This window comes from Rana temporaria, chromosome 6, assembly GCF_905171775.1.
Source record: "Rana temporaria chromosome 6, aRanTem1.1, whole genome shotgun sequence".
NCBI classification, from domain to species: domain Eukaryota; kingdom Metazoa; phylum Chordata; class Amphibia; order Anura; family Ranidae; genus Rana; species Rana temporaria.
The window spans coordinates 201912820-201939006 of record NC_053494.1 but is presented as its reverse complement, the minus strand read 5'-3'; the positions used below and the strand labels follow the sequence as shown (position 1 = coordinate 201939006).

General features: G+C 41.3%; 2 protein-coding genes across 2 annotated transcripts in view; one reads left to right on the top strand and one right to left on the bottom strand.

The window, feature by feature from the left end:
* MAP3K19 (mitogen-activated protein kinase kinase kinase 19) overlaps window positions 1-3170 on the top strand; it is a 64276-nt gene extending 61106 nt beyond the window's left edge. The window contains exon 14 of the mRNA XM_040358091.1: window positions 1090-3170. Coding sequence (XP_040214025.1) covers window positions 1090-1192 — 103 coding nt within the window. The 3' untranslated portion in view covers window positions 1193-3170. The remainder of the gene's footprint in view (window positions 1-1089) is intronic.
* The window catches only part of CCNT2 (cyclin T2), an 81908-nt gene that overhangs the window by 12256 nt on the left and 43465 nt on the right, over window positions 1-26187 (bottom strand). The window lies entirely within an intron of this gene.

Sequence of the window (26187 nt, the reverse complement as noted above, 5' to 3'; positions counted from 1 at the left end):
TTAACCCTGTCGATAGGCCTGTACACACAGGGCGATTATTGGGCAGTATCGGCGGGTTCAATAGAAAAAGGTCTGCCAATCAGCACTGACAATTTTTTTTTTTTTCCATTCAGCCCCCTGGGTTGAACAAAAAAAGTAAGTGTGTACTAGGTTTATGTTTTGGCAGATGTGATTATCAGTTTTAAACTAGATTTAAACAATGTTATAATAATGGGTTAAATATCTCAGTTTGAATTAGGTTAATCAGGGGAAATTCAATGCGATTCTTCACTTTCAAATTTTTCCGAGTGGCTTTCAATCTACCAAAAAAAAATTCAATAAATTATATATATATATATATATATATATATATATATATATATATATATATATATATATATATATATATATATATATATATATATATATATATATATATATATATATATATATATATATATATATATATATATATATATATATATATATATAATTTATTACATGCTGTGTGAATGGAAACGCTGTGGGGATTCTTCAAATTTGACACCAAAAGTGGAAATGTAAAGTGTATTTGCAGGCAATTTTTTTTTTAATTTACGCTTTGAATGTAGTAGTTAAATCAATTTGTTTACTTTATTTTTTTAATGTCCCAATGGGGAGATTTTCCTTCACTTTCTGACCCAGACACAACAGAAAAAGAGATGAAACCTCTCCAAACTGAGGGAATTCCCTTATCAGACAGCCGTCACTGGACAAATGTCCATATTGAAAGATTCTCCAATAGACTCCAAGGATGAATCTGGTAAAAAAAAAAAAAATGCAGAATCTTCCCTTTCCTACTTTCTTAAAAACACTTCAATTTGTGGATACAAACATAATAAAGCTAGTAAGTAAACTAAAATCCTTGCATAGTATAACTTTGGATGTTCAACAGGTTTGACGTTTGCAGTATATTTCAGTGCGTTACTGTGCATATATGTTACGTTAAAATTACCTTATACAAGTTCTATTAAATTTAGGGACCGTGCATAAATATTTGCTGACAATGCAGATTTTGTATGACTACTAAAACACAAAAGCTATAACTAAACTTATGTTTTAAATTGACAGGGAACAGGAAGAGCGTCCCTCTGCAGAACAGCTCTTACAACACTCATTTACAAGGGAGAAAACCCCCCCTCAAAAATCCTTTCAGCCACCAGAAGACGCCTAGGAAGCCAGAAACAAGTACCAGAGCACCTTATTGCATTCATGGCAATGGCATATTGAATGCGGTCCTAAATCACACATCTCACCCAACACAAAATGAAGACCAATTTGCCTGCGCTGTTCCATTGCATAACGGGAGCCTGTGACATCACAGAAGACAATAACCTTCTCTAAAGACATATCGGGATCATGGGTCTGTGTGAAAAAGAGGAACCTGTGGAAGAGCAGTTGTGGGATGCAGAAAACCAACTTTAATAAAGTAGCATCTGATATTGTGTAGGAGATGATTTAAGGGAAAAATATTCCCTTTTCCTTTACTATTCATACTTTTGGTGCCAGTGGAAAATGTTCTCAAATTCCAGCCAAATTTGTCTTTGATATTTAGTGGAGAAAGCTTAGATATGCTAAACTGTTGTGCTCCTATTTCTGCGTCCCCTCATTGGAGACATTTCCTCAGTGATCATACAGGAGGTGGAAGCATAATCTCCTTAGTGGGACAAAGACGGACAGAGGTTCTCGCTCTACTAAACAGCTTTTATAACCATGTCGGCATTGGGGAGATTACTCTCACTTCTTCTCATGTCGTCATTCAGAAGCAATGGAAATCTTCCCAACAGAACGCACACATGAAAACCCTACATAGGTTCCAACATCCTTCAGGGGCCAGTACCTGTAGCACCAGATGGCAGAAACCATCTTTAAACTCCTGGTTTGCTTCACTAGATTCCAAGAGAGTCAATTATATGTTCTGCTTCACTGCCCCAACACACATTTTGGAAAGTAGAATTACAGATTGAACTAAAAGCAGAGTTCCAGGATAAAATCAAACTAGGTGTAAAACAAAAAACGAGCACCCCACCCCTCCACGTTTTTTGTCATTTTTCCAGCAGGACTTCCATCCTACCTGGCAGCGGCGAGGGACGTCATCCCCGGATTTGCATTGACCCCTCCTAGTCCCCTCCCAGCTGCCTTCTGGGACCTAAGCGTGTCCCAGAAGGCAGGGACATTCAGAAAGCACACCGCGACTCGCACATGCGCAGTAGGAAACCAGCAGTGAAGCCTGAAGGCTTCACTGCAGGTTTCCTTTAGTTGCAATGCCGTTACCTGCACCCAAGTCGGTCGAGGACGAACTGGCTTCAGGGGGCTGACTTTGCGGGATCCCTGGACAGGCAAGTGTCTTTACATCAAGAGTCAGCAGCTACATTTGTAGTAGCTGACTTTTACATTATTTAGAGGCTGGAACTCTGCTTTAAGGCAGGTTTTTTTTATCCTGTCATGGAATCCATTTAAAGTGAAGCTGAAGACAGACACATAGGAGCTGCCATTAATGGATAATGCTGGTATCTTATTTTCCTGTTAAGGGGGTATAGAGGTATTTCACTAGAATGTCTGGATACCTAGGGTGGCAGCTTCTCAATGCCAAGGGACTTCCACTGTGTCATTGGTTTGTAATTTAGGGAATGAGATTGAAGTGTCACACCCAAACGAAATCACCTAGATACTGATTTATTCTGAGGCAATTTCAGAAACTTTGTCACAAAACCAACACTCCCCCCCCCCCCTTTATGAAGGCCCAAATGCTGGACAATGGTTACAATGCATCATGAATTTTGACCAAATGGTTAAAAAAACAGTGCTTGAGGAGCTGCTGATGGACTTTGATTTTCAACAGTTTGGTCAAAACACCCGTTACATTGTAACTGTTGTGCAGAATCTCTTGCAAATTCATTACCAGTTTTTAGGCCCTGAGGAGTGTGAGTACCGAGTCCCCAAAATGCACTGGCTCTGTGACAAAGTTTATCTTGGCTTGTTCACACTATTCACTTTAGGCTTAAATCAAGTTAAAAACTGAAAAGTAAATGAGTTGCGTTACGTCCAGCTCCTAATGGGTGTCATATCTGAAGTTACACCACAAAGAAGAAAAAAAAGCAAGCAGACACTGAGTTTGTAATATATTTAACAATAAAAGCAGCTTCAACTTGTGTCAATTGTCATTCCAATACAAGGAATACAATAAGAAATTTAAGACATGAAATAGGCCACGACATACAAAAAAAGTTAAACAAAACCCTCAAATGTTTAAAAATGTAATATAGTAAAGCGAGGTCAGAGCATATTGGCCCCATAATGGATGATCAGGGTTTTTTTTTTTTTTTTTAAATGACAAGGCAATTGTAATAAATGTATTGTTCTATTGCAAAGGAAAAGGAAAGGTATAATAAATCAAGACTGTGTCGCTAGTAACAGAACATAAAATGTACCCTAACAGAAGCCAGTGTCCAAAAAAAGGACTTGAAAAACGCAAATAAATCACCAGGACCAGATGGGCTTACACCAGAGAGTCTCCTCAAACAACTTATCCAGGTTAAAACCATACCATTATTCCTTTTTATGAACAGCTGACTAGAATGGTACCAGTGTTTATAAAAAAAAAAAAAAAAAAAAAAAGGACCGAGAATATATATATATATATATATATATATATATATATATATATATATATATATATATATATATATATATATATACACACACACACACACACACACACACACACACACACATGGAAACATGGAAATGGCAGACCAGTCAGCCTAACATCAATTGGTATGTAAACTGTTGGAGGGTATTATAAACTAAACTATATATTAAAAAAAAAAAAAAAAAATAGCAGCGCCAATCTGAGTGCAGAGATTTTTTAAGGCAAGGTTTAATGACAAATAATACACTCACTAGACGGTGGTTATAAGGCACATCTTAGCATCATCCTGGAGCTGACCACCCAGCACCTGTGACGTCTTGCGGACTACTTCCTCCTGCACACTCCGCATCCTGCCCAGGACACCGGAAGACATCGGTGCAGCAGAGTACGATACCACTGCGCTGGTCTGAAGCCGCCCTAGAGTCCTGAGACGTTTTCAGTAGCCATCACAGATGTGCTTTATATCCACCACTGTCTAGTGAGTGTAATACTTGTCATTAAACCTTGCCTTAAAAAAATCTATGCACTCAGATTGGCACTACTCTGTTTATGTCTTTACTACCAGAGTTGCTTCTGCTCAACAGCATGCTGCTGCCTTCCAGTGTTGACCTCCAGACTGTCGCATATCACAGGAGGTACAACCCAGGATATATGGAATGTTTTCGCCTTTGACTACCCAATTTTTTATACTTTAATACCAGCCCACATTCCCCCCATTCCTCACCTAGGCCACATATTTTTTTCAATGATTTTTAATGCTATTAAATATCTTGCAATTGCGCTATAACTAAATGTTGATTGCCCTCCACCAGTGTCCCTGCTCCAGCCTGGAAGTGCTTTAGCGCGACAAACGCTGTTAAACTATATACAAGAATTTGCTTATGAAAACGGTATTAGTAGTAATCAAAGATTTACGAAAGATCGGTCTTGCCAAACAAACCGGTTAACAATCTATAAGTAAGTGAGCCGTCAGAGGAAGGCCTGTGGATGGGATGTATGCTAAATATGCAAATCTGTTAGTATGGTACCTGGATAGAAACTGGTTACAGGGGAGCGTCCAAAGATTGGTAATAAATGGCATGTACTCAGAATGGTCTGGGGTTGTAAACAGGGTACCCCAAAGCTCTGTCCTGGGACCAATTAGGTTTAATTTATTCATAAAGGATAAACAATAGACTGAGGTTTGTACAAATAGTTCAATCTTAGTGGTGATGATAAAAAGCTAAGGAGGACAATAACTTCACAAGAGGATATATCAATTTACAAGTAGACTTTAAATTTAAAGGATGGGCAAATGATGAAAAATGTATGGCAAGTTTCTCGCTAGGGGGTGAACCCTTGGGGTGAATCCAGAATAGAAAAAAGATATTTTAAAATAACCTTTTTAATGCATGCAGATATTCTGCTAGCTTTGCTTGCTGCAGCTTGGCATTGTATGCTGTTGTATGCTGTTGCTGAGCCTATGATCTACTAGGCAACAGCATACAATGTCGAGCTGCAGCAAGCAAAGCTAGCAGAATATTTGCATGCATTAAAACGGTTATTTAATTCGAAAGACTATAATTCTGCTATTTTACAAAACTCTAGTTTGACCACATCTTTAGTATGCCCATCCAGTTCTGGTCACCAGTCCTCAGGAAGGATGTGCTAAAAAAAAGTCCAGAGAAGGGCAACAAAGCAAATAAGGGAAATGGAGGACATCAGTTACAACAGGGGGCAGGCAATCTTTTTCCATTTAGGACCCGTAGGTACAATGCCTCCATCCCTGTTTGACAATTCATTGAAGAAAGAGGTTTGGAACTTTATATGAAGCATACAGCTGGGGGGGATGACCATGATGCAAATTGTGTCTGACCAGTGGCTCTCTTGCAGGACTAACCCAGCCACTCGATTGTTATCACAAGCAGCAGGAGGGGGGGATATCCTCCCCCGTTGCTCACCTGGGCTCTCCTTTCCCACTGAAGGACTGAGCAACCAGCAGGTACATCTGCCGGCTGGCTAGAGACCCAAAGAAACCTGTGATCAGCTTTGATTGGTTCACGGATATACCCTGGAAGCGACGACATGACATCACTTCCGGTTCTCTGGAGTCTTAAAGGCGCAAATTTATAAAAAAAAAAAAAAAGAATTCAAAAACAGATCTTGCCATTTGAATGCTTTCAAGTGCAAAGTAAGGATTTGGGGTCTTATAAATCCCAGATCCCTTCATAAAAATACTTGTCATTGCATTGAAGGCGGCCACCATCAAGCTCAGGACTCGAAGAATTGCAGAGCTGAATGACTCCTGGACTGTAGAGTCCAAGGAGAGGAGTTAGAAGTTTTTCCTGAGGAAAAAAAAAACTGACCCAAGCAGTGTCAAGAGCAACACCTAGATACTTCAACTGATAGGTCTGCTCCAGCACCAATTTCTGAAGGTTCGGGAACCAATTAAATCTTTTTAAGGTGTGGAATGTCTACATTATATTGTCAGACATGGTTTGAGCCAACTGTTCCCTAAATAGATGGTCCACAATGGGAATGCCCTGTGAGCATAATACATCTAGTACTGGCTAATACCTTGGTAAACACTTATGGTACTGAAGACAGTCTGAATAAGGGCTAAATTGGTAGTATGTCCACAGCAAAGCAAAAGTGATATGCTGGAAAGATGGAGACATGCATGCATAATGATGTCCACAGACGCTAGAAAGTCTCCTTAATGGAGTGATGCTACGACAGACCTGGTGGATTCCATGCAATTTTTTTGGACTTGAATGAACACATTAAAAGCCTTGAGATCCAAGATGTCCTAACACTGGCAATGACTCATTGCCCTCAAAAGATCTGCTAGGGCAGCATGGAGTTCTGGTAGGCTGTGAGGAGGGAAGAAGCAAAGAGCAGAACTTTAGCTCCTGGACACCACAACCCTTACAAGATGCATTCTGACAAAGAACTTGTCTGCAGGTTTAAGCATTTTAGAGGCTCAGAGTTTTCAACTGAACTGGGCTACTGGATTTGAGTATGGCCTTGGAGTGTGAACCTTGGGAGAGATAAAAATAAATCCATTTGGTGCATCTTTAGACAACTCTTATGAAGCGAATGCGCAAGTCCTTTTTAAATTGCCGTTACACAGATCAGCATTTCAGCCAAGTAGTGTTCTGCATATTTACAGCAAGAGATTCATTCAGGCAAATAGGATGGGCAATAACTACTTACCTGTGTATGAAGTAGTGTAGGGCTGTAGGGATGAGATAAGGGATGAGTAAGTGTTCTACAACTAGTTTGTGAAGGATCCTTGGACATATGCCTAGTTCATCCCCTAACGTTTGGCAAATGAACATTACAGTTATGGCAGGTTGCATGGCTTGGCCTGTCAGTGACAAAAGGTTTGAAAAAAACGTCGACATTTATGTGATCCTTAAAACTGGCGTTTCCATAATAGGTACAGTCAGTGTTTAATTAAGATGGGATATAGGCCAGACCACAGTGGGAACAACCCACGTTTTACAAAATGCTTCAAACAGATATAGATTGATAAAACGTTTTGCAAGAGTAAATCACTTATCAGGACTTCTACAGTCTCTGCATAGATGATGTTCAAGTAAGGAGTGTACCAGAAAGGTTTTGAGGCTTAGGGCCTCTCAGGGATTCCACTCTAGTAACAGCACTGGTATCCTCGGGGTGCTACAGTTTTAAGCTGGCTATTATGGTATCAAAATCCAATGAGGTATTTTCAGCTTGGGAGCTATATCGGCTTACCGTATTTATCGGCGTATATATTGGCCTGAAAATCAGGGCAAAATCGCGGGTGCGCGATATACGCCGATACCCGCGCCGTTTGAATGCCTGCACCAACATATACCGAGCGCAGTACACGGGTACATTCGGCCAGGCTCGGCTTCGCTCGTAGTCACGCTCTGACGTTTATGCGTGAGAAGCCGAGCCTGGCCGAATATACCCGAGTGTACTGCGCTCGGTATACGTCGGCGGAGGCTTCAAACTGAGCGCGGGAATTCGACATGAAGACAGCGCAGGAGAAGCCAGGAGGAAACCACCGAGGCCGCAGCCGGACGCCGGGCAAGACACCAAAACTGTAAGTAGTAAAATGTAATAAAATGTTTTACAGGATTTTAGGGTCAAAATTAGGGGTGCACGCTATACGCCGGAGCGCGCAATACCCCGATAAATACGTTAATTTAATGCCACTCAGGGAAAAAAATAAAAATCACAAACCAGCTGCGCAGATCACTATAGGCAACAAGGACTAACTGAGGCTAAAAGCCCTGTGTCCCTTGCAAACCCCAATCATGGGGAGAAACTGCCTCATGTTGGAAAATAGTAACAGTGTGCACAAACACTCAACACTGCCAATTAGTAAGGCTCAGTTCACACTGCTTCAACATGGGATCCGACTTGTGAGACCCCCAGGTTGGACGACATGTCAAATTCAATGTTTCCCTATGAGAGCCGTCTTAACCGATGGAGGTCTGACTTTATAAAAGGTTCCTGCACTACTTTGGTCCAACTTGGGTGCGATTTCAGCCCTTGTACAGGCTCCTAAATAGCATCCAAGTCATAGTTACATAATTAGTCAGGGTGAAAAAAGACACAAGTCCATCCAGTTCAACCATAAAAAAATAATATCATACAATCCCATATACCCAATTCTATACCCACAGTTGATCCAGAGGAAGGCAAAAAACCCCAAGAGCAGAGCACGATCCAATTTGCTACAGCAGGGGAAGTTTGCCGTTGCAGCAGTGTGAACCAAGACGAACACTTAATTCCCATAGGGGGTGAAAGTGGCACTTGACAGTACCAGTAACGTAGTAGTTTCCAATACAATTGTGGTGTGCTGTGAAACGAGCGTGTTCTGTAGATGTGTTGGGTTGCCAAACGAAAAAGCAACTCGTCATGCTTTGCTCATTAGCGTGTTTTAGCAGACATATTATAATGCAATTTAGTAGCACATGGACAGTGCATTGAAAAAGTATTCATACCCCTTGAAAATTTTCCACATTTTGTCATGTTACAACTTAACACGTAAATGTATTTTTATGTGATAGACCAACACAAGGCACTGTACATGTGTAGAAGTCCTTCGTCTAGTTCTTAATTTAATATTTTGGAAAACGGAGTAAGATTTCCTGATTGAATTCATGATCACTGCACTCAGCTCTGTTCTGATCCTCAGATAAAGTCCCAGTAAAACTCACCTCTCTTTCAGCAAAGCAGTCATTATAAAAAAACAGTGTAACCCTGCAAGGTGGTGCCTGGCAAACACCACAGAATAAAGGGCACTGGGAGTACTTAAATGGCCAAGTATAGCTTCATTCATTACATTAGTAGGGCAAACAGGCCTCACACAGTCTGGAGGTTGGAGACATCTGGGCAGAGGTGAGGCATGGTGACTCAGCATGCTTAATAAACCCATCACTGCCAGTCATGCTCTCACTCAGCATGTCAAGGTCACTCTGGAGCATAAACATGCAACCCTTTTACATTTCTGTGGATAGGCCTACATATAATGCAATTAGGCTGAAGATGGAAACAAGCCACACTGCACAAATACCCATTGGTGATCACTGCCTTTGCTTTTTTTTTTAAACCAAGGACAAATCTTTTTTCCATTTTGGATTTAGGAAGGGTTTTAACCCCCAGCTTCTTTTTTTGTCACGAGTCCCCTATTGGGGAGCTTTTACTTCACTTTAGCGCCATATCCAAAACAGAAAGTAAGAGACAAATAGCCAAACTGAGGGAATCCCACCAGAACCAGTGTCCCCACTGAAAGATTTCTCTATTCCTGTTCTGGTGACAACCTAAAATTTGTGTTTTTCTGTTACTTGCACACTCGGTGATACAGTGGGAAATTATTAATTTGATCACCTGCAGATTTTGTAAGTTTGCCCACTTACAAACAAAAGTCTATATTTTTTATTCGTTGGTGTATTTTAAATGAAAGACAGAATATAAACCAAAAATTCAGAAAAAACACAATACAAATGTTATAAATTGAGTTGCAGTTCAGCGGAGTAAAATAAGTCTTTGATCCCCAAGCAAAACACGACTTAGTACTTGGCAAGCACAGAGGTAAGACGTTTCTTGTAGTTGGTGATCAGGTTTACACACATCTCAGGAGGCATTTTGGTCCACTCTTTACAGATCTCAATTTTTAAAGCATTTGTTAACCCCCCCCCCAAAAAAAACGCCCCAAGTACATCAACTGTGGCAGGGCAGCCCGGGTGTGCAAAATCACATACCTGCAACGTGATTTTGTGCACGCAGTTTAGGGGGCACGCACTGCGATTGCACACAGCGGAAGCCAATCAGCGGGTCTGGTGGCCTCGACCCACGATCGTTCACAAGAGACACGGAGCAGCGGTGTGCCAATGTAAAAACACACCACAGCTCTGTTAAGGACAGTGAATCCAATGCCATCAGTTAGAAAGCACCTCCCAGGGAACAAATGTAACCCTTTGATCTTGGCTGCAAGTTTAATTTATACATTAATAAGTGCATTATTTTTTTATGCACTCTTTATGATGTTCCATTTGGGAAAAACACTAACTTTGCATGATATTGTGGGTCACTTTTTATATGCCTGTTTTTTCATGTTTACTTTTTGTGATGTGTTGCATTGCATGGAGTCATGCCGGGTTTTCCCTTTTGCATTTTTAAATTCACATGTGTTGGTTAATCATGTGACTTTTGTATATACTATTTAAGTGTTACTTATTGTTTTTTATCAGCCATTACTAAAAGCTAACTTCCGAAATGCGTAGGCTGTTTTACAGCTCTGTACATGTATTTAATAAAGGAATAATATTTTGGATGTCATCTTGAGTGCCGACCATCTTTCCTTTATTTATTTTTTAACACTGATAACTGTATTGGTGTCACTGGTACCCCAAGAAGTGTCACTTACGGTCAGATTTGTCCCCCGCGATGTCGCAGTCCCACCTTAAAACGCAGATCGCTGCCATTACCAGTAAAAAAAATAAAAAATCCATAAATCTATACTGTAGTTTGTAGCTGCTATAACTTTTGTGCAAACCAATCAATATGTGCTTACTGGGATTTTTTTTACCAAAAATATGTAAAATACATATTGGTCTAAATTGATGAAGAAATTCGTTTTTTTTTTTTTTATTGTATATTATAGCAGAAAGTAAAAAAGTTTTTTTTGTTTATAGCGCAAAAAAATAAAAACGGCAGAGGTGATCCAATACCACCAAAAGGAAGCTCTATTTGTAGGAAAAAAAGGGCATCAATTTAATTTGGGTACAGCATCGCAGGACCGCGCAATTGTCAGTTAAAGCGGTGCAGTGCCAGATTGCAAAAAATGGGCTGGTCAGGAAGTAGGTAAAACCTTCCGGGGCTAAAGTGGTTAAAGCATGTTATACAGCACAATGCTTGTGCTGTGTCATTTGGCCACCTGTATCACCTGAGATACCTGGCTAATCCTGCCAGTTTCTACCCTCCCCTCTGTACGCTGACCATGATATATCAAAGCTAACCTGACACCGTGGTTAGCATATGTGCCTCTGTCGTCTGCTATCTGCAGCACTCCTGTGCGTCTGTCCTCCTCCCCCTCCCTGCCAGTCAGTTCTCACTAGTGCCGCTCTGCTCCTCTCCCCACTGTTTCAAATCCATCTTACCTTTATATCACCACCTTCTCCCAGCGATCACACGACTGCAGGGTCTCTCCTCCACTCCTGACGTCAGCAGGGAAATCTTGGCCCACTGGAGCTATCAGATAGGGAGAGCAGAGAGCCTGGAGTCATGTGATCGATGGGAGATGTTAAAACAGGTAGAAATCCGTTTTTTTTTTTTTTAAAAGCACAGGTACTAGTAGACTGCTTTTTATCTGACAGAGGGGGTGATATAAAGCTGAGATAGTGGCTTAACAACCACTAAGGTTTATTGGTTCTCGCTTGGCAACAGTTTCAGCTCCTTCCATACATTTTCTATAAGATTAAGGTCTGGAGACCGACTAGGCCACTCTATGAGCTTAATAGGCGTTTTCTTGACACTTTTTTGTTGCCTTGGTGGTATGTTTTGTTTCATTGTCATGCTGGAAGACCCATCCACGACCCATCTTCAGTGTTCTGGTGAGAGAAGGTTACCATCCAAGATTTTACAATACATAGACCCTCAATACGGCGAAGTCGGCCTGTACCTTTAGCAGAGAAACAGCCCTAAAGCATGTTTCCACTTCCATGCTCGATTGTAGGGATGGTGTTCTTAGGGTCATAATCAGCATTTTTCTTCCTCCAAATACAGTAAGTCGAGTTCATGCCAAAGAGCTCAATTTTGGTCACATCTGACCACAGCACTTTCTCCCAATCTTTCGGAATTATTAAGATGCATATTGGCAAACTTCAGATGGGCGCTGCATGATTTCAATCCATGGGCAGCATATTGTGCTACCAAAGGTTTGTTTGGCGACTGTGTTGCCAACTGCCTTGAGACCATTCACAAGCTCCTCTGGTGTAGTTCTGGGCTGATTCCTCACTTCTTTCATGATCATCCATACCCCACGAGACAAATTATTGCGTAAAGCTCCAGACCAAAGACAATTGATGGTTATTTTGTATTTGTCCATTTGCAAATAATCACTCCAACAGTTGTCTCCTTCTCACCAAGCTTGTTGCTGATGGTCTTGTAGCCGATTCCCTCCTTGTGCAGGTCTGCAATCTTGTTCCCGACGTCTTGCCCACAATTGAGGTTTGAATTAAAGATTCTGTGGACAGGTAGCTTTTATACACATGACGAGTTGTCGTTGGAGCATCTTCCTAAATTGACAGGACTAATCTGTGTGCCACATGAGCACATACGGTAGCCACTCTGTGGGAGCCAGGAATAATGTTGGCTGGTAGAGGATCAAATACTTATTTTATTCACTGAACTGCATATTAATTTATAACATTTGTGTCATTGTGTTTTTTCTGGATTTTTGGTTGATATTCTGTCTCTATAATTTAAAATACACCTATCATAAAAATTACAGACCCTTCATTTCTTTGTAAGTCACCTTGCCTCTAGGGAGGCATCAAATAGATTTGACCACCTGGCAAAACTACCCCATTAAGTCAATCATATTTTGAAGGGAACCTTCAGATACCATGTCTTTTGAAACCTTAAGGGTGCAAATTTCATGATGGAGATCGTCACCTTGCTAAGGCAAGATACATGTTGAGCTGCTACTTTAAAAAGTTCATCAAGGATTGTACAGAATGCAGCAAAGAGTTTGGGGGTGGAGAACTCATCAGGTGGTTTTGACTCGCTGGTAAGAATATTAAATTGCTGATGATTAGTAAAGATCTTGAGAGCTTTTTCTTTATCTACTTTAAGTCCAGCTGTTTCACAAAACTATTGTCAGAGGCACTGGGACTTTCAACTTTGAGCATTTTAAAGTACTGCCCGATCAGACTGCCTGTGACAATTCTCCTTCACTTTGGAAAGCGAAGGAATGCACAAAAAAGTAGCGTACAGTGGCCGAGGCCACTGGTTAAGAGACAGGTGAGAACTAGACGGAAGGTGCGTTCTTGAAACCTCTTTGGCCTAGGTAGGAAGCCCTGACCTGGTCTAACACCCTAAGACGTTGTAAAAGGAAATGCTCCCAAAAGGGTAACTGTTGGGAACCAGATTTTTTTTTTTTTTTTTAAAACAAGATTTTACTGGACTATACTTATTTAAGGGCAGCTTTATAGATCGGTAAATGTTGGAATGGGTTTTTATACCACAACACATAAATGTGCACAATCAAGTTTAGACCTGTCTGTCCTACTACTGCACAGGGAGAAAGGGGAAAAGTTGAGCAGTCAATCTCACAGATGTGCATGGCAACCAGTTTCTATCCATTTTAAAGCTTAGAGTTGTAAAGGCAGAAGTTTTTTTATCTTAATGCATTCTATGCATTAGCATAAAAAGGCTTCTGTGTGCAGCAACCCCCCCCCCCTCCTCACACTTACCTGAGGCCCCTCTCTGTCCAGCGATGTTCAAGAGTGTCTCAGCTGTCCAAGATGCTCTGTCCTGATTGGCTGGCACAGCAGCGGCGGCATTGGCTGTCAATCAAATCAATGATGTGGCGTGCCCCGCCGGGGCCGAGTGATACAGTCAGCGTCTATGGCCGCCTACTAGGACAGGAGTGCGCCCGTAAGCTAACCCTTTTGGGTGACAGCTTCCCATAAGGGGATTAGATGATGCGGGGAGGAGCCGAGAGAGCCGCGGAGGGATCCCAGAAGACGTGGATCGGGGCCACTCTGTGCAAAACGAGCTGCACATTGGGAGGCAAGTATGACATGTTATTTAAAAAAAGGAACCCATACAACCCTTTTAAGGCTGTCAGCTGATCGGCCTCTATAAACTTAGCAGTGCCTACAAATAAAGAGCAACTGAGCATGTGCAGAGCAGGGTAAGAGTGCATTACTGAATTTTAACCACTAGCCGACCGCGCACCGTCATACGGCGGCAGGTCGGCTCTCCTGGGCGAGAGCCCGTAGCTATACGTCCTATCGTATAGCCGCCACTAGGGGGCGCGTGCTCCCCGCTCGCCCCCGACTCCCGTGCGTGTGCCCGGCGGGCGCGATCGCCGCCGGGCACACGCGATCGCTCGGTACAGAGCGGGGAACGGGAGCTGTGTGTGTAAACACACAGCTCTCGTTCCTGTCAGCAGGGGAAATGCTGATTTTCTGTTCATACAATGTATGAACAGAAAATCAGTGTTTCCCCTAGTGAGGCCACCCTCCCCCCCACAGTAAGAACACACCCAGGCATACTTAACCCCTTCCCCGCCCCCTAGTGTTAACCCCTTCACTGCCAGTGGCATTTTTATAGTAATCTAATGCATTTTTATAGCACTGATCGCTATAAAAATGCCAATGGTCCCAAAAATGTGTCAAAAATGTCCGAAGTGTCCGCCATAATGTCGCAATACCGAAAAAAAAAATCGCTGATCGCCGCCATTACTAGTAAAAAAAATATTAATAAAAATGCCATAAAAATACCCCCTATTTTGTAAACGCTATAACTTTTGCGCAAACCAATCAATAAACGCTTATTGCGATTTTTTTTACGAAAAATATGTAGAAGAATACGTATCGGCCTAAACTGAGGAAAAAAAATGTTTTTTTATATATTTTTGGGGGATATTTATTACAGCAAAAAGTAAAAAATATTCATTTTTTTCAAAATTGTCGCTCTATTTTTGTTTATAGCGCAAAAAATAAAAAACGCAGAGGTGATCAAATACCACCAAAAGAAAGCTCTATTTGTGGGAAAAAAAGGACGCCAATTTTGTTTGGGAGCCACGTCGCACGACCGCGCAATTGTCTGTTAAAGCGACGCAGTCCCGAATCGCAAAAAGTACTCTGGTCTTTGGGCAGCAATATGGTCCGGGGGGTAAGTGGTTAAACAGTATATGCACTTACTTTAAATTTTTTACATAGCTATACCTGCAAAAGGGGCCTGAGTGATCCAACAGGACTTAATTATCAGAATAAAGTTCCACTTTATTAGCCAATTAATTTAGATCTTGAAAGAACATAAGACTTATTTAGTACTCTTAACACTTAATGTGATTGTATTAGGGCACTTGCAAAATTACTCGATTGTTTCTGTACTTAAAAGACCCTGCGCTCGCTGTTTTATCAATGTTGACTGACCAATATGCAAAAAATTAGAAAAAATGTACTTTGTTAATTGTATCTGACCATTACATTATTAAACAGATGGCACTTCAGATGTCATTGAAGCCTGAACTTAGCAGTGATATGCAGCCTGAAGGCTTATTTTGTTACTGAACGCTCCAGCCTTTATCTAGTCACGATGTCATAGCTAATGATGTGATCATATGATCGAAAACCACGGTCATTAGTTCCCAATAGCCAGAGCAGTTAGTGACAACAGCGAGCGAGTTTGGTCAGCTCTGCAAAATGTCTGGTGGTGGCTCTCTGAGTGGATACAGTTAATAGCATGTCCACAGCATTGGGTATCATGTTGGCAATCTATATATATATATATATATATATATATATATATATATATATATATATATATATATATATATATATATATATATATATATATATATATTGCAGATGTTAAAAGATTATATTCAGAATTAAATACGTATTTATTACCACCCATACAGAAAACTATTTTTTTGCTCTGTTGGTAGCTTTATTACACTCTTGCGGGGTGTGCAAATAATGAGTGAAACATTTTATCCTAACAGCCTGATGAAAAAAGTTATTAGAGAGTATGTAAACCCTAAATCATTTCACACATATAGATGTCACTTCAACAATAAAACTAGCACCTAGTGGTTTAAAGCAGGTCTCCAACTTTTTTTTCCAAATACCCCGACCCTTCGCCAAGCTTCCACAAAAGGAAAAAAAACACATACCTTTTTTCCCCCCAGGCGTCTTACTGTAGGTCCAGTGAAATTAAAAGTCCATCCTCTTCCCTTCCAGAGGCAGCAATGGGTGGTTGTTACAGCTGCACTGAACATTTCTCACGTAACATGTGACAAATGGGCAAGCATCATTCAACATTTCAACAGATTCAGCATTGTCCGCTTATGTACAGAAATCCACATTCCCTGTAAGGGCCAGTTCACACCAAAATGTGGTTCGGGACAGGCCCACAGGAAGAAAATAAGAGGGTCAACAAGTCTCAAAACAAACTTAATAGAAACAGTATGTTACAGGAGCATAGACTGAACCTAGCAACCAACAGGAGGAGTACAGAACTGTAGGTACTGTATAGGTCTCAGAATCCAATTTTAACAAAAAATGGGCTATGGAGGGTCTCGTTCTTGGAGGGTAAAGCCTAGTGCGGGGGAAAAAGGGGGGGGGGCGACAAAATGACCACCTGGGTGGGTAAGAGTGAAAAGAGGCGCCCCAAGGGGGAATATTTCAGTAAGAAAAATGGTGGAGGGAAGGGACAGAATCTCATGGAGAAATGGCATAGCCATAGATGTCATACCTGACTTCGCAAACCCTAAGGGGATAACCATCATGTCATACCAGCTAGCTTGACCCCAAGTGGAAGGGAAGTCCAAGGAAGGGTCCCGCTGTTTGGACAGAAGTATGACTGGATTTTATGAGGGTATGCGCAGAAGGGATTCTATTTACAAGCATAACTCAGGATAGCTATGAGGTGCTGTAAGAGTGAAAGAATCCTGTATAGTAGAGGATTACAGAATACGTATACGAACTGTGTAACTTTGTCACTCCACTATAAATGTATGTTTATCAGCATAACCAAGATGTCTGATCACCCACAAACAAACAGACATCCCCACCACAATCAAATCCAACAGCTTACCCGAAAGTAGAACCTCAGCTTAGTGCTCAATATGTACTTGGATATGGTGCCATCCTCGTATAGGATTTCAGAATGGAGCACAGCTGCTACTTCCAGTGTTGCGTCAGCCTCGGTATCCATTAATACTGAGGCTATAACACAACACTGGAGAATAGGGTTAAGTAATATTTTCTGAGTAGACATGAACTACTAGAGAGGTAAGGAGACGACCGCAATTAGGGATAATGTTCCAGAAAAGGAATTTACACCTCTTAGTCAAGGTAAATATCCGTAAACCAGCCTTTTTCAAAGAGGATGCCTTGAGATTTCTTAAGGGGTGCCTTGGAAAAATGCCTAAAAATGATCAAAAATTGTATACAGCAGGTGGATCAAGCCTGCCTTTTAATTACACAAAGCCACGTTTTCATTGTGCACCATTATGAATTTCTAGACACTGGCATTCTAATGTCATCAGTTGAAGAGGTTGTCTGTCACCTCCACACTTGTTTGACCTTCCTCTACCTTTCTCCCTCAGCACTGGAGTCACATTAGCAGACTGATGGTGAGAAATTGAGGGAGAAGAGAAACATTGGAATTTTTAGTCAGTGAAAGTGTGCAAAAGTATTTGCTTTGGAAGAAACATTGGGTGTCCTACACGTGGGTGTTGCTGCATTAGGTAAAACTATTAGAATAGTTATTTTACATTATAGAATGGGGTACCTCGAGACTATGCATTTTAAAAGGGTGCCTTGACAAGGTCTAATTTTAAACTGTGTCTTGGCTCAAAAAAGGTTGGGAAACACTGCCATAGACCACCCCATCGCCTCTATAATATACCACCTGTTGGCATGAAGGGTTTTTAGCAATCCAGTGGCCTGAGAAAGGTTTGCCATGACTGGAAAGACCTACAGTAAATGAGGAATGTGTCTTGGAGAGGCACAGAGATGAGAACTGCACAGTACGAGATATGAAATACATATTGAAGTGTTATTTAGGATGGTGGGATTTGGGACCTTTCCCCATCAGCAGCTATCTCAATGTATTGAGGGTCTTGCCAAAGTTCTTTGAAGGGCATGCAAAAAAGGCATCTCTCCCACATTGGATTAGATGACCAGGCTTCAAGCCATACTGTGAAGACATTGTAGAGATCTAATGAATCAGGTTCTCCATTCCAATCCACACAGAATATTAGGGCCATAGTTTAGGTAATCTCTAAAGTGACAAGGCCAGCTGTACAGCCAAGTCCAGCTAGTTGATCAATGAATACAGATTAATCAGCATATGGCGATAGTGTAAAGTAGCAATTACCCTAATTAATGGAGAAAAATCGAGGTATCACAGGCAGGTGCGTCAGGCAGTGCTACTGTTTGGGCAGAATTAGTGTGTGCTCCTTCATCCAGAGTTGTTGCACTCTTAACACCGGAGGCCAGTTACTGGCCAGTCCACCAAGTGAAAACAGGAAGCAACCACAACATGTAATAATTGGTAAGCTGTAATATAAAATAAAATAGTTTTTGGGTTTAATAGGTTCAGCATGTTTGCAGTTGGGCAACAGGTGGTGTGGCAAGCAATCAGCTTTCTATGTCAGCAGAGAAGAGGTCAGAAGGATGCAGCTCAGAGACTTATGAGCACTATATCGATAGCAGAAAATAAACTTCCGGTGGTGTCCCGAAGTGTTAAAAAACTACCAAATTTGAATAGGTGAACGTTCTAACATTACTCATTAGGCAGAATAGTGCGACACTACAGTTAGGGAAAAAAAACCAAGTGCCCCATCAACTGCTTGTGTGCGATGTAGTACATTACTAGTGTGCCATCAAAACATGCAAACCCAGGAACCAGTATGCAAAGTGGTACAAGGAAACCCCATCTTACCTTGTCCAGACCGCTGGTCCTGCCCAGGGTCCATGCTTCACCTTTCACAATGGGCATACCCTTAAGAGAGGGTCTTCAGGTTCTGGGTGCCATGGGGATGGACCATGGCCCTGTATAGCACCCAGCAGCTAACTACATTTGTTGCACCACGTGCCAAGGTGAGTGCCAACACAGGGTTCAGTGCCTGAAGCAGACATAGGCCAGCCCCAAAACTGCAGGTAAGGTTACCTAGGCATGTTTGAGGGTCATTGATCTGGAAACTGCCAAGGAGCTATGAAAGCAGGAAGTTGTCTGATCCTGAAATAAGTGTCAGTTGTAAGAGGTAGTTACATTTGGTGAAAATTTAGTAGTAAAAACGAAAAAAAAAAAGAAAAAAAAAAGGCATCCGTCATCTAAGGACACTAGCAATAAATTAAAGCCTCATGTATTGGGAGGGGTTATATGATACTAGGGGGGGTGGGTCCACCATAGCTTTTGCCAGTGTCAGTAGTAGCATATAACCCACAGTCTATGAATCCTGTACTGTTCTAGATATGCATTAGTATAAAGTTACCTTCTGTGAAAATAATTTAGTTGATACAAAGATTAAGTTATGTGCAAGTCTATGATAAATACAGAGTGCAGGAAGGTAACTAAGGGTCTGCATGCTTCTCTGTCTTTACCTCTATCTATATCTACTGGTCAGTTTGCGATCACTGAGGGACACCCCTGTTTATGTAGATGTCCAGTTTTACTTAGTGGACCAGGTTTGTATCAGGTTACAGATCTGCATAGTTTGTGAAATGTATAAGATTAAGGAATAAAACTGGAGAACATTTCTGGTATACAATCCGCTCAGAGAAATACGTTTGTATCTAATCAATGAATGACAACATTCAGCCAGAGTAAAAAAATAAATAAAAAAAACACATTGGCTTGTGGATGGACATCTTTGCAGTCATTTAAGTGCTTGATATAGAACCATTCCATTCACAAAACACTTTACTCATACTGATCCACACACAACAAAGAAGAACATGCTACTTTTAGCCCTTAGGCCTCATCCTTTTATAACCTACCATTCCCAAAATATCTCAAAACCTCTTCAACTATACACCCTGCAAGCACAACTTGGCAGTCACTTTTCACAACAGAACATTCACAAGAGATTGAAAGCACAGATTCAAAGCTTCTGAAAATTGATCGGTCTTATCGCCAAAGTTAAAAATGTAATTGTATCACACACAACAAAGTTGACAAACAAAACTGTTCACACCTCTTCACACCGAGTTTAGCAAACTATTTTAAGATTTAAATAAATGACACAGACCTTCCAGGTGGACACTTGGCTATCAGCACATGATCACCGATACCGCATGGTCAAAATAATTTTTAATGAGACATCTGGCTCAGTTAGCCATTAGCATTTCATTCTTGAAAAAGGTAATTAGGGTGGTGACTATGTATTTGGGAAACTGGTCTCTGAAACCGTGTCTTAGATAAAAATGGTGAATAAATACATTTTCATACAGCTGTTAAGTGGACCAACACATTCTTTGATACTGTAATTTCGGGAAGTAGCAAAGTTGCAAACATTTTTGGAAATAAGTACATTTTTTACTGTTGTATAGAATTGAAATGCTCCGCATTCTCAAAAGATAGTAGAATCAGACGTCTATTATTGAGGTTCACAGACTCCTTTGAGAGTCATTGAGGATGTCCTGATGAAGGAACAAAACAACAGCGATTGGATAACATAATCGTGATTGGAAAAAGAGTATAGTGCAGTGATGGCGAACCTTGGCACCCCAGATGTTTTGGAACTACATTTCCCAGGACTCTGCATTGTAGTGGAGCATCATGGGAAATTTAGTTCCAAAACATCTGGGGTGCCAAGGTTCACCATCACTGGTATGGTTTGTAGGCAGGCCATAGATGGATCAAATCTTGGCAGATTGCAATTCAAACCATGTATGGGCATAGGCTGAATGTACCAAGTTGATCCACACTTGGGTACAACCAGCCTGCAGGATTTTACCTGCGATTAATCGCTAGCAATAATCACTGTCTTCTCCCGGCAGCGGGAGATTACAATGGTTCGGCAGGAGGGATTCCCACAATCATTTGTGTTGATGGGAGAATTAGGCAAATGTATCAACCGTGTATGGCCAGCTTAAAGCGGGGGTTCACCCTAAAAAAAAAATGTTTTTTCTAGCATGCCATCAAGCATACTAGCGCGAGCTACAGTATGCCTTTATTTTATTTTTTGGCGCCGTACTCAGTTTAATCGCGTAGTGTAGTTTCAGACTCCCCGCGGGGAATGGGCGTTCCTATGCAGAGGGAAGATGATTGACGGCCAGCTATGGCGTGTCACGCTTCCCGAAAATAGCCAAAATAGGACTTCGCTCTTCACGGCGCCTGCGCAGTCAGCTCCTAGTCTGTGCGCAGGCGCCATATAGCGCAGAGACCTACTCCGGCTATTTTCGGGAAGCGTGACGCGCCATAGCCGCCCGTCAATCATCTTCCCTCTGCATAGGAACGCCCATTCCCCGCGGATAGTCTGAAACTTCACTACGCGATTAAACTGAGTACGGCGCCAAAAAAATAAATAAAGGCATACTGTAGCTCACGCTAGTATGCTGGATTTAATGGTACAAACTTGTTATTTAGGGGGAACCACCGCTTTAACTTGCACTGCCCTGACCTGCCACATCTAGAACCTACTTCTCATATGCCTTCATGTTTATCGACTTTGTTTGCCGCTACTTTATGTGGGGTCCCAATCTGCAAAGACTTCTTCGCTTGGCCATTGGCTCAGTTTCCTACAAACAGAAGGGCATGTTTAAGTATAAATGAAGGTCAATGATGGACATGAGAAGGGCGTTAAGACTCAACTTTTTAGCATATTAATGCACCCAACAGACACCCTGGTACAAGCTGTATCTTGAGTAAACAATGATGGGCAGGCAATATTTCTGAGAATGAATTTTCCTATGGATGTTAAGCAAAGGGGTACTTATGATTGTTACCCGAGCCAAATGCAATCCACCAAACTAGGCAATGTTAAAATCATGTTTATGGGTGGCCTAAGGGCTGTAATTATAATAGGCAAATAAGGCAGCCAAGTATTTCCTCTCAAATGGGACCAGCCCAAGGGTACAGAAGCATCCAACATCTATATTCATTGCCACATCTAAAAGATATGGGTGTTGGCTGCCTGCTCCGAAGGTCCATTTCATCTGGGGCATGTTAGAAGTACTTCTAGAAGTCAGCATACATGTACATATTGTACAAGCTCATCTTCCATCTCAGCAGTCTAGCCTGCCACAAAAGTTGAAGGCATTCAAAATCTCAGCCAAAACAAAAATATATTTAATAATCAGTTAAGGTCCTTTCACACAGGCTTTCCGATCAGGTCCACCAGGTCAGTTTTTCCGACATAAGATTGGAGCCTCCATTCATTCCTATGGAGTGGCAGATGTCAGAGGAGACATGTCCGCTGACACCCGCTGCTATCCAATCCCATCTGTGAAATCCAGACAGATGGATGGTGACCCTATTTTCCATCCGTCTGGCGGATCAGATGAAAATGCACAGGCGATGCGTTTTTATCCACTCTCCCCATAGAGGAGAGCAGGGCCCTGTCATCTGCCTGCTCAGCAGATCGATCCCTCGCTGAGCAAGCGGACAAGCCCTTGTGAGAGGACCCTTGCCTTCTTCATAGAGGGGGAGCTACATTTGTGTATGGTTATGTACATAAATAACATTCATATATCCTAATGTTTGCAGATATTCTGTAGTCTCAAAGCAAAAAATGTTTGTGTCTGTACCTGTATATAGGTAAAATATGTAAATCTTTGAAAGCTTCTAGAATTATCTGGTAACTGCATAATGCTGCCAACGTTAAAGTCCCTCCATTGTGCATCAGAACCACTGATTCATTGCTAGCAGTTTCTTGGTTTCCACAGGGCAAACCATCCCACGATGCAATGTGGATGTCTGCAACCAGCTGCAAGGTATCTGCACTGCATTGTAGAATTAGTATGGGTGTGCCAAAGTAAGTCTGGGCACACAGTGGCCAAAATTTGGTCACAAAATGGTCAGATCAGGGGCCAGCCAACTTTTGGCCCGCGTGTAAGGCTACCTTGTCCGAAAGAACAATGGCATTCTGTATGTTTTTTTTTTTTCATTCAAAAAAAAAAAAGAAAGTTTGCATCCCGCATTATTCCTGGAATAGTTAGAACATTCATTTGGAGGGGGTTCAGCAGGGGCAAGTTAAATTTAGTGACAGCAATTTACAGGCACTAGCTAAAAACGTATAGATTAGATTTGCTTGAAAACGTAATTGTCAGCAGTAGATTCACACAATAGATTTAAAGTACATATAAAGCAACTTTTGTTTGGAGTAGGGAACGGTTAAAACCCATGGTAGTTTTTTTTTAGCTTCTGTCTGGGTCTTGTTAAAGATTTCCCTTCAAATTCCGCCTCAAAATAATCAACAGAAGAAATCATTCTTCTGAGGTGAGGTTCTCATAGACATCTCATAGACAGACAAGTATCCCGTTGGAAAATAATTTTACAATTACAACTGTAAAATTATGAATATCTAGTCACTTTGTTTTGGTGACAACAGTCACCAGCTCAAATAGGGAGGGCAACATTTCCCTGAAGTGGGCACCGACAGCAATTAAAACCGGACAAGGGTAGCTGTAGCAAATTGGATCATGCTCTGCTGCGGTTTTTTGCCTTCCTCTGGATGAACTGTGGGTAAAGAATTGGATATATGGGATTGTATGATGTTATATTTTTTTATGGTTTAACTGGATGGACTTGTGTCTTTTCAACCTATGTAAGGGTTTCCTTCCATATTATCAAAAAGAAAAAAATTTGACCGATACATTTTAAAGTGACACTTGTTAAATCAGGAAGAAAAAAAAAAACCCTCCCTGTAAAGAGACATTATACTTACCTGTCCTGCAGTGGCCAGAGAATCCTCTACCCCCTCACCGGGAGTGCTGGATGCACAGTTCCCCATCAAGCATCATGGCTCCCTCCACTGGCCCCTACTTTACTATTGTGCCCCGTAGTGCTGTAGAGGCTAGCAGGGACCAAAGCATCAAACCTTGAAGCATGCAATATAAAAAAGATGCTCAGTTGCTCTTGAAAAGCATAAGGATGGCCAGTGCAGACTGCGAGACAGGCAAATATGAGGTCTCTTTACAGGGGGAGCGTTTTTTTTTTTTTACTTCATGAATGACAATAGTGTCACTTTAAGGCCTTTTAATACTGAATATTAAATCCATGCTTTACGAAAGAGATATATCACAAATTGTTTTGAAAAATATACACATTTTATTGCAAAAAACATGATTGAATTACAGTATATAAAGAAAGAAGACTCGGTTTTGGACAACTCCAAATCTCCCAAATACATATAGAAGTGTATTACAGTTTGTTAATCCAAGATCTGTCAATTACAAATCACAGTAAGTAGTAACTATGGGCCCTTTTTTTTTTATACTGCTGGGACTTGAATCTTTGTCATCCACAAAAAGTGAACTGCAAAATCTAATTGCTTCATCACATACAGTGCATTACTCAGGTTTCTTATCAATGTAGGAAAAAAAAAAAACACATTCACTTAAATCACATATTCACACAGAAAAAATGAACAGTACAACTGCTTGCTAAGGCTAACAGCTAGAGTCAATTCCCAGAGTTGTTTTCTTATAATACATTTATGAGTTATATGCAACCGCTTGTCTCTCATTGATCTTTAGGTGGAGGTAGAACTTTCTAATGGTGCCGATTTGAACCATTTTTTTTCCTTCACATCAATAAATCTTGCAACATTGAGGATGATCATCAGAGAGCAATTGGATGTGCATTGTTCATTGCTCTACCAATGGCCTGCTGTTATATAAACATGCATGACCAACTTGGCACAGAGTGGGGGAGGGAAGCAAGAGGTGTGGTCAACACGCCAAAAAATAATAGGGAAATAGCATTAGTGTCAGCAGAATGACCACATCCCCTAACAAGGTCTGTGTAACGAACTGTTGGGGTCCACCTCATTCCTAGATATATTGTCTGGGTTAAATGCAGCTATTCATATGGGTACTAAGGGCGTTCTCCACAAAAAAGAACCACTGCAGTCCGTTCCTACATACTATCTAATACATAAAACCAATTCAACAACACTAGAAAAGTGTAAATTAAATTTTTTAATTTCTACCAAGCCAGCAAGACTACTAGTTTGGAAATCTGATGCACTTATGCTGAAATTCATAACCATTCTTCTCTCCAGTGCAGGTAAGATTAAAGACCCATACATGGGCTGAATGTCGGGCAGCATCGGCCAATTCATTAGAAACCGGCCTACATTCAACCTGGGTGTGTATGACATCTGGTTCGGCCAGTTTCTCTCGAAGGGTCATGACCAAAATGGTCTGCCTATCGGCATTTTCAGCCAATAGCTGAGTGAGCTGACTGGGAGGGAGGGGGGCTGTGCCCCTGTCAGAACACAATGGCACAACAGGGGTGATCACTGTACTATCATTGGATTGTTAGTTCAGCGGCTTCGGCCTGAGCCGTCAGTTTTTTTGTTTTTAACCCGCTGGGTTGTATGGGGAAAAAATAAATAGTAGTAGTGTGTATGAGGCTCAAGAAAGTCCACATCAGTCAGACAATGGACTTCCCCTAAGACATTATAATTTTGCTGCATGAATGGGCTGCAAGCCTTACGTATATTACTACAGTCCAAAAGTGATAAGTTAACTTTGCCCAAATCACAGTTTAACTTTTATCTGCCTAAAATACTGCCGCTCTTGTAATTTACACACATCTACCAAACCACATAGCAAGTAGGGGGACCTCACTTATGTCAGCTTAGCAATATGGACTGGTCACCTCTCATGCCCCAGCCTGTTGCCTAAAGAGGAATGGAGCCTCGCCATACTCTCAAAGAGGTCCAAAATTTTTAGGATGCCAGCGCTTAAAATTCTGTTAGACGAATAGCATTATGGAAAGCAAAAAGGTGCGCACAGAGCTGAAAACTTGTCTGCAGAGTATTTGCAAGTTAATATAGAGAAATGCCTGTATATTACAATAGTTAGCAATGTCACATAACCAGATGAAACCTATATGGAGTAATTACGTTAACGTGAATTTTACTACAAAAATACATGTGCATGGATTCACTTGCCAAAAGATTTATAATCCCGCTCTTGTATCCCAAACACCTTTGCTAGGTTGCATGGTCTAGGACCCACCCAGGCCTGTAACTGCACAACGAATGAGGTCATACATGTGCTCTACTGTCCTGTGTAAAGCTGCCAATAGATGGTGCAATTTTCTTTCCTGAAAAAACAGGT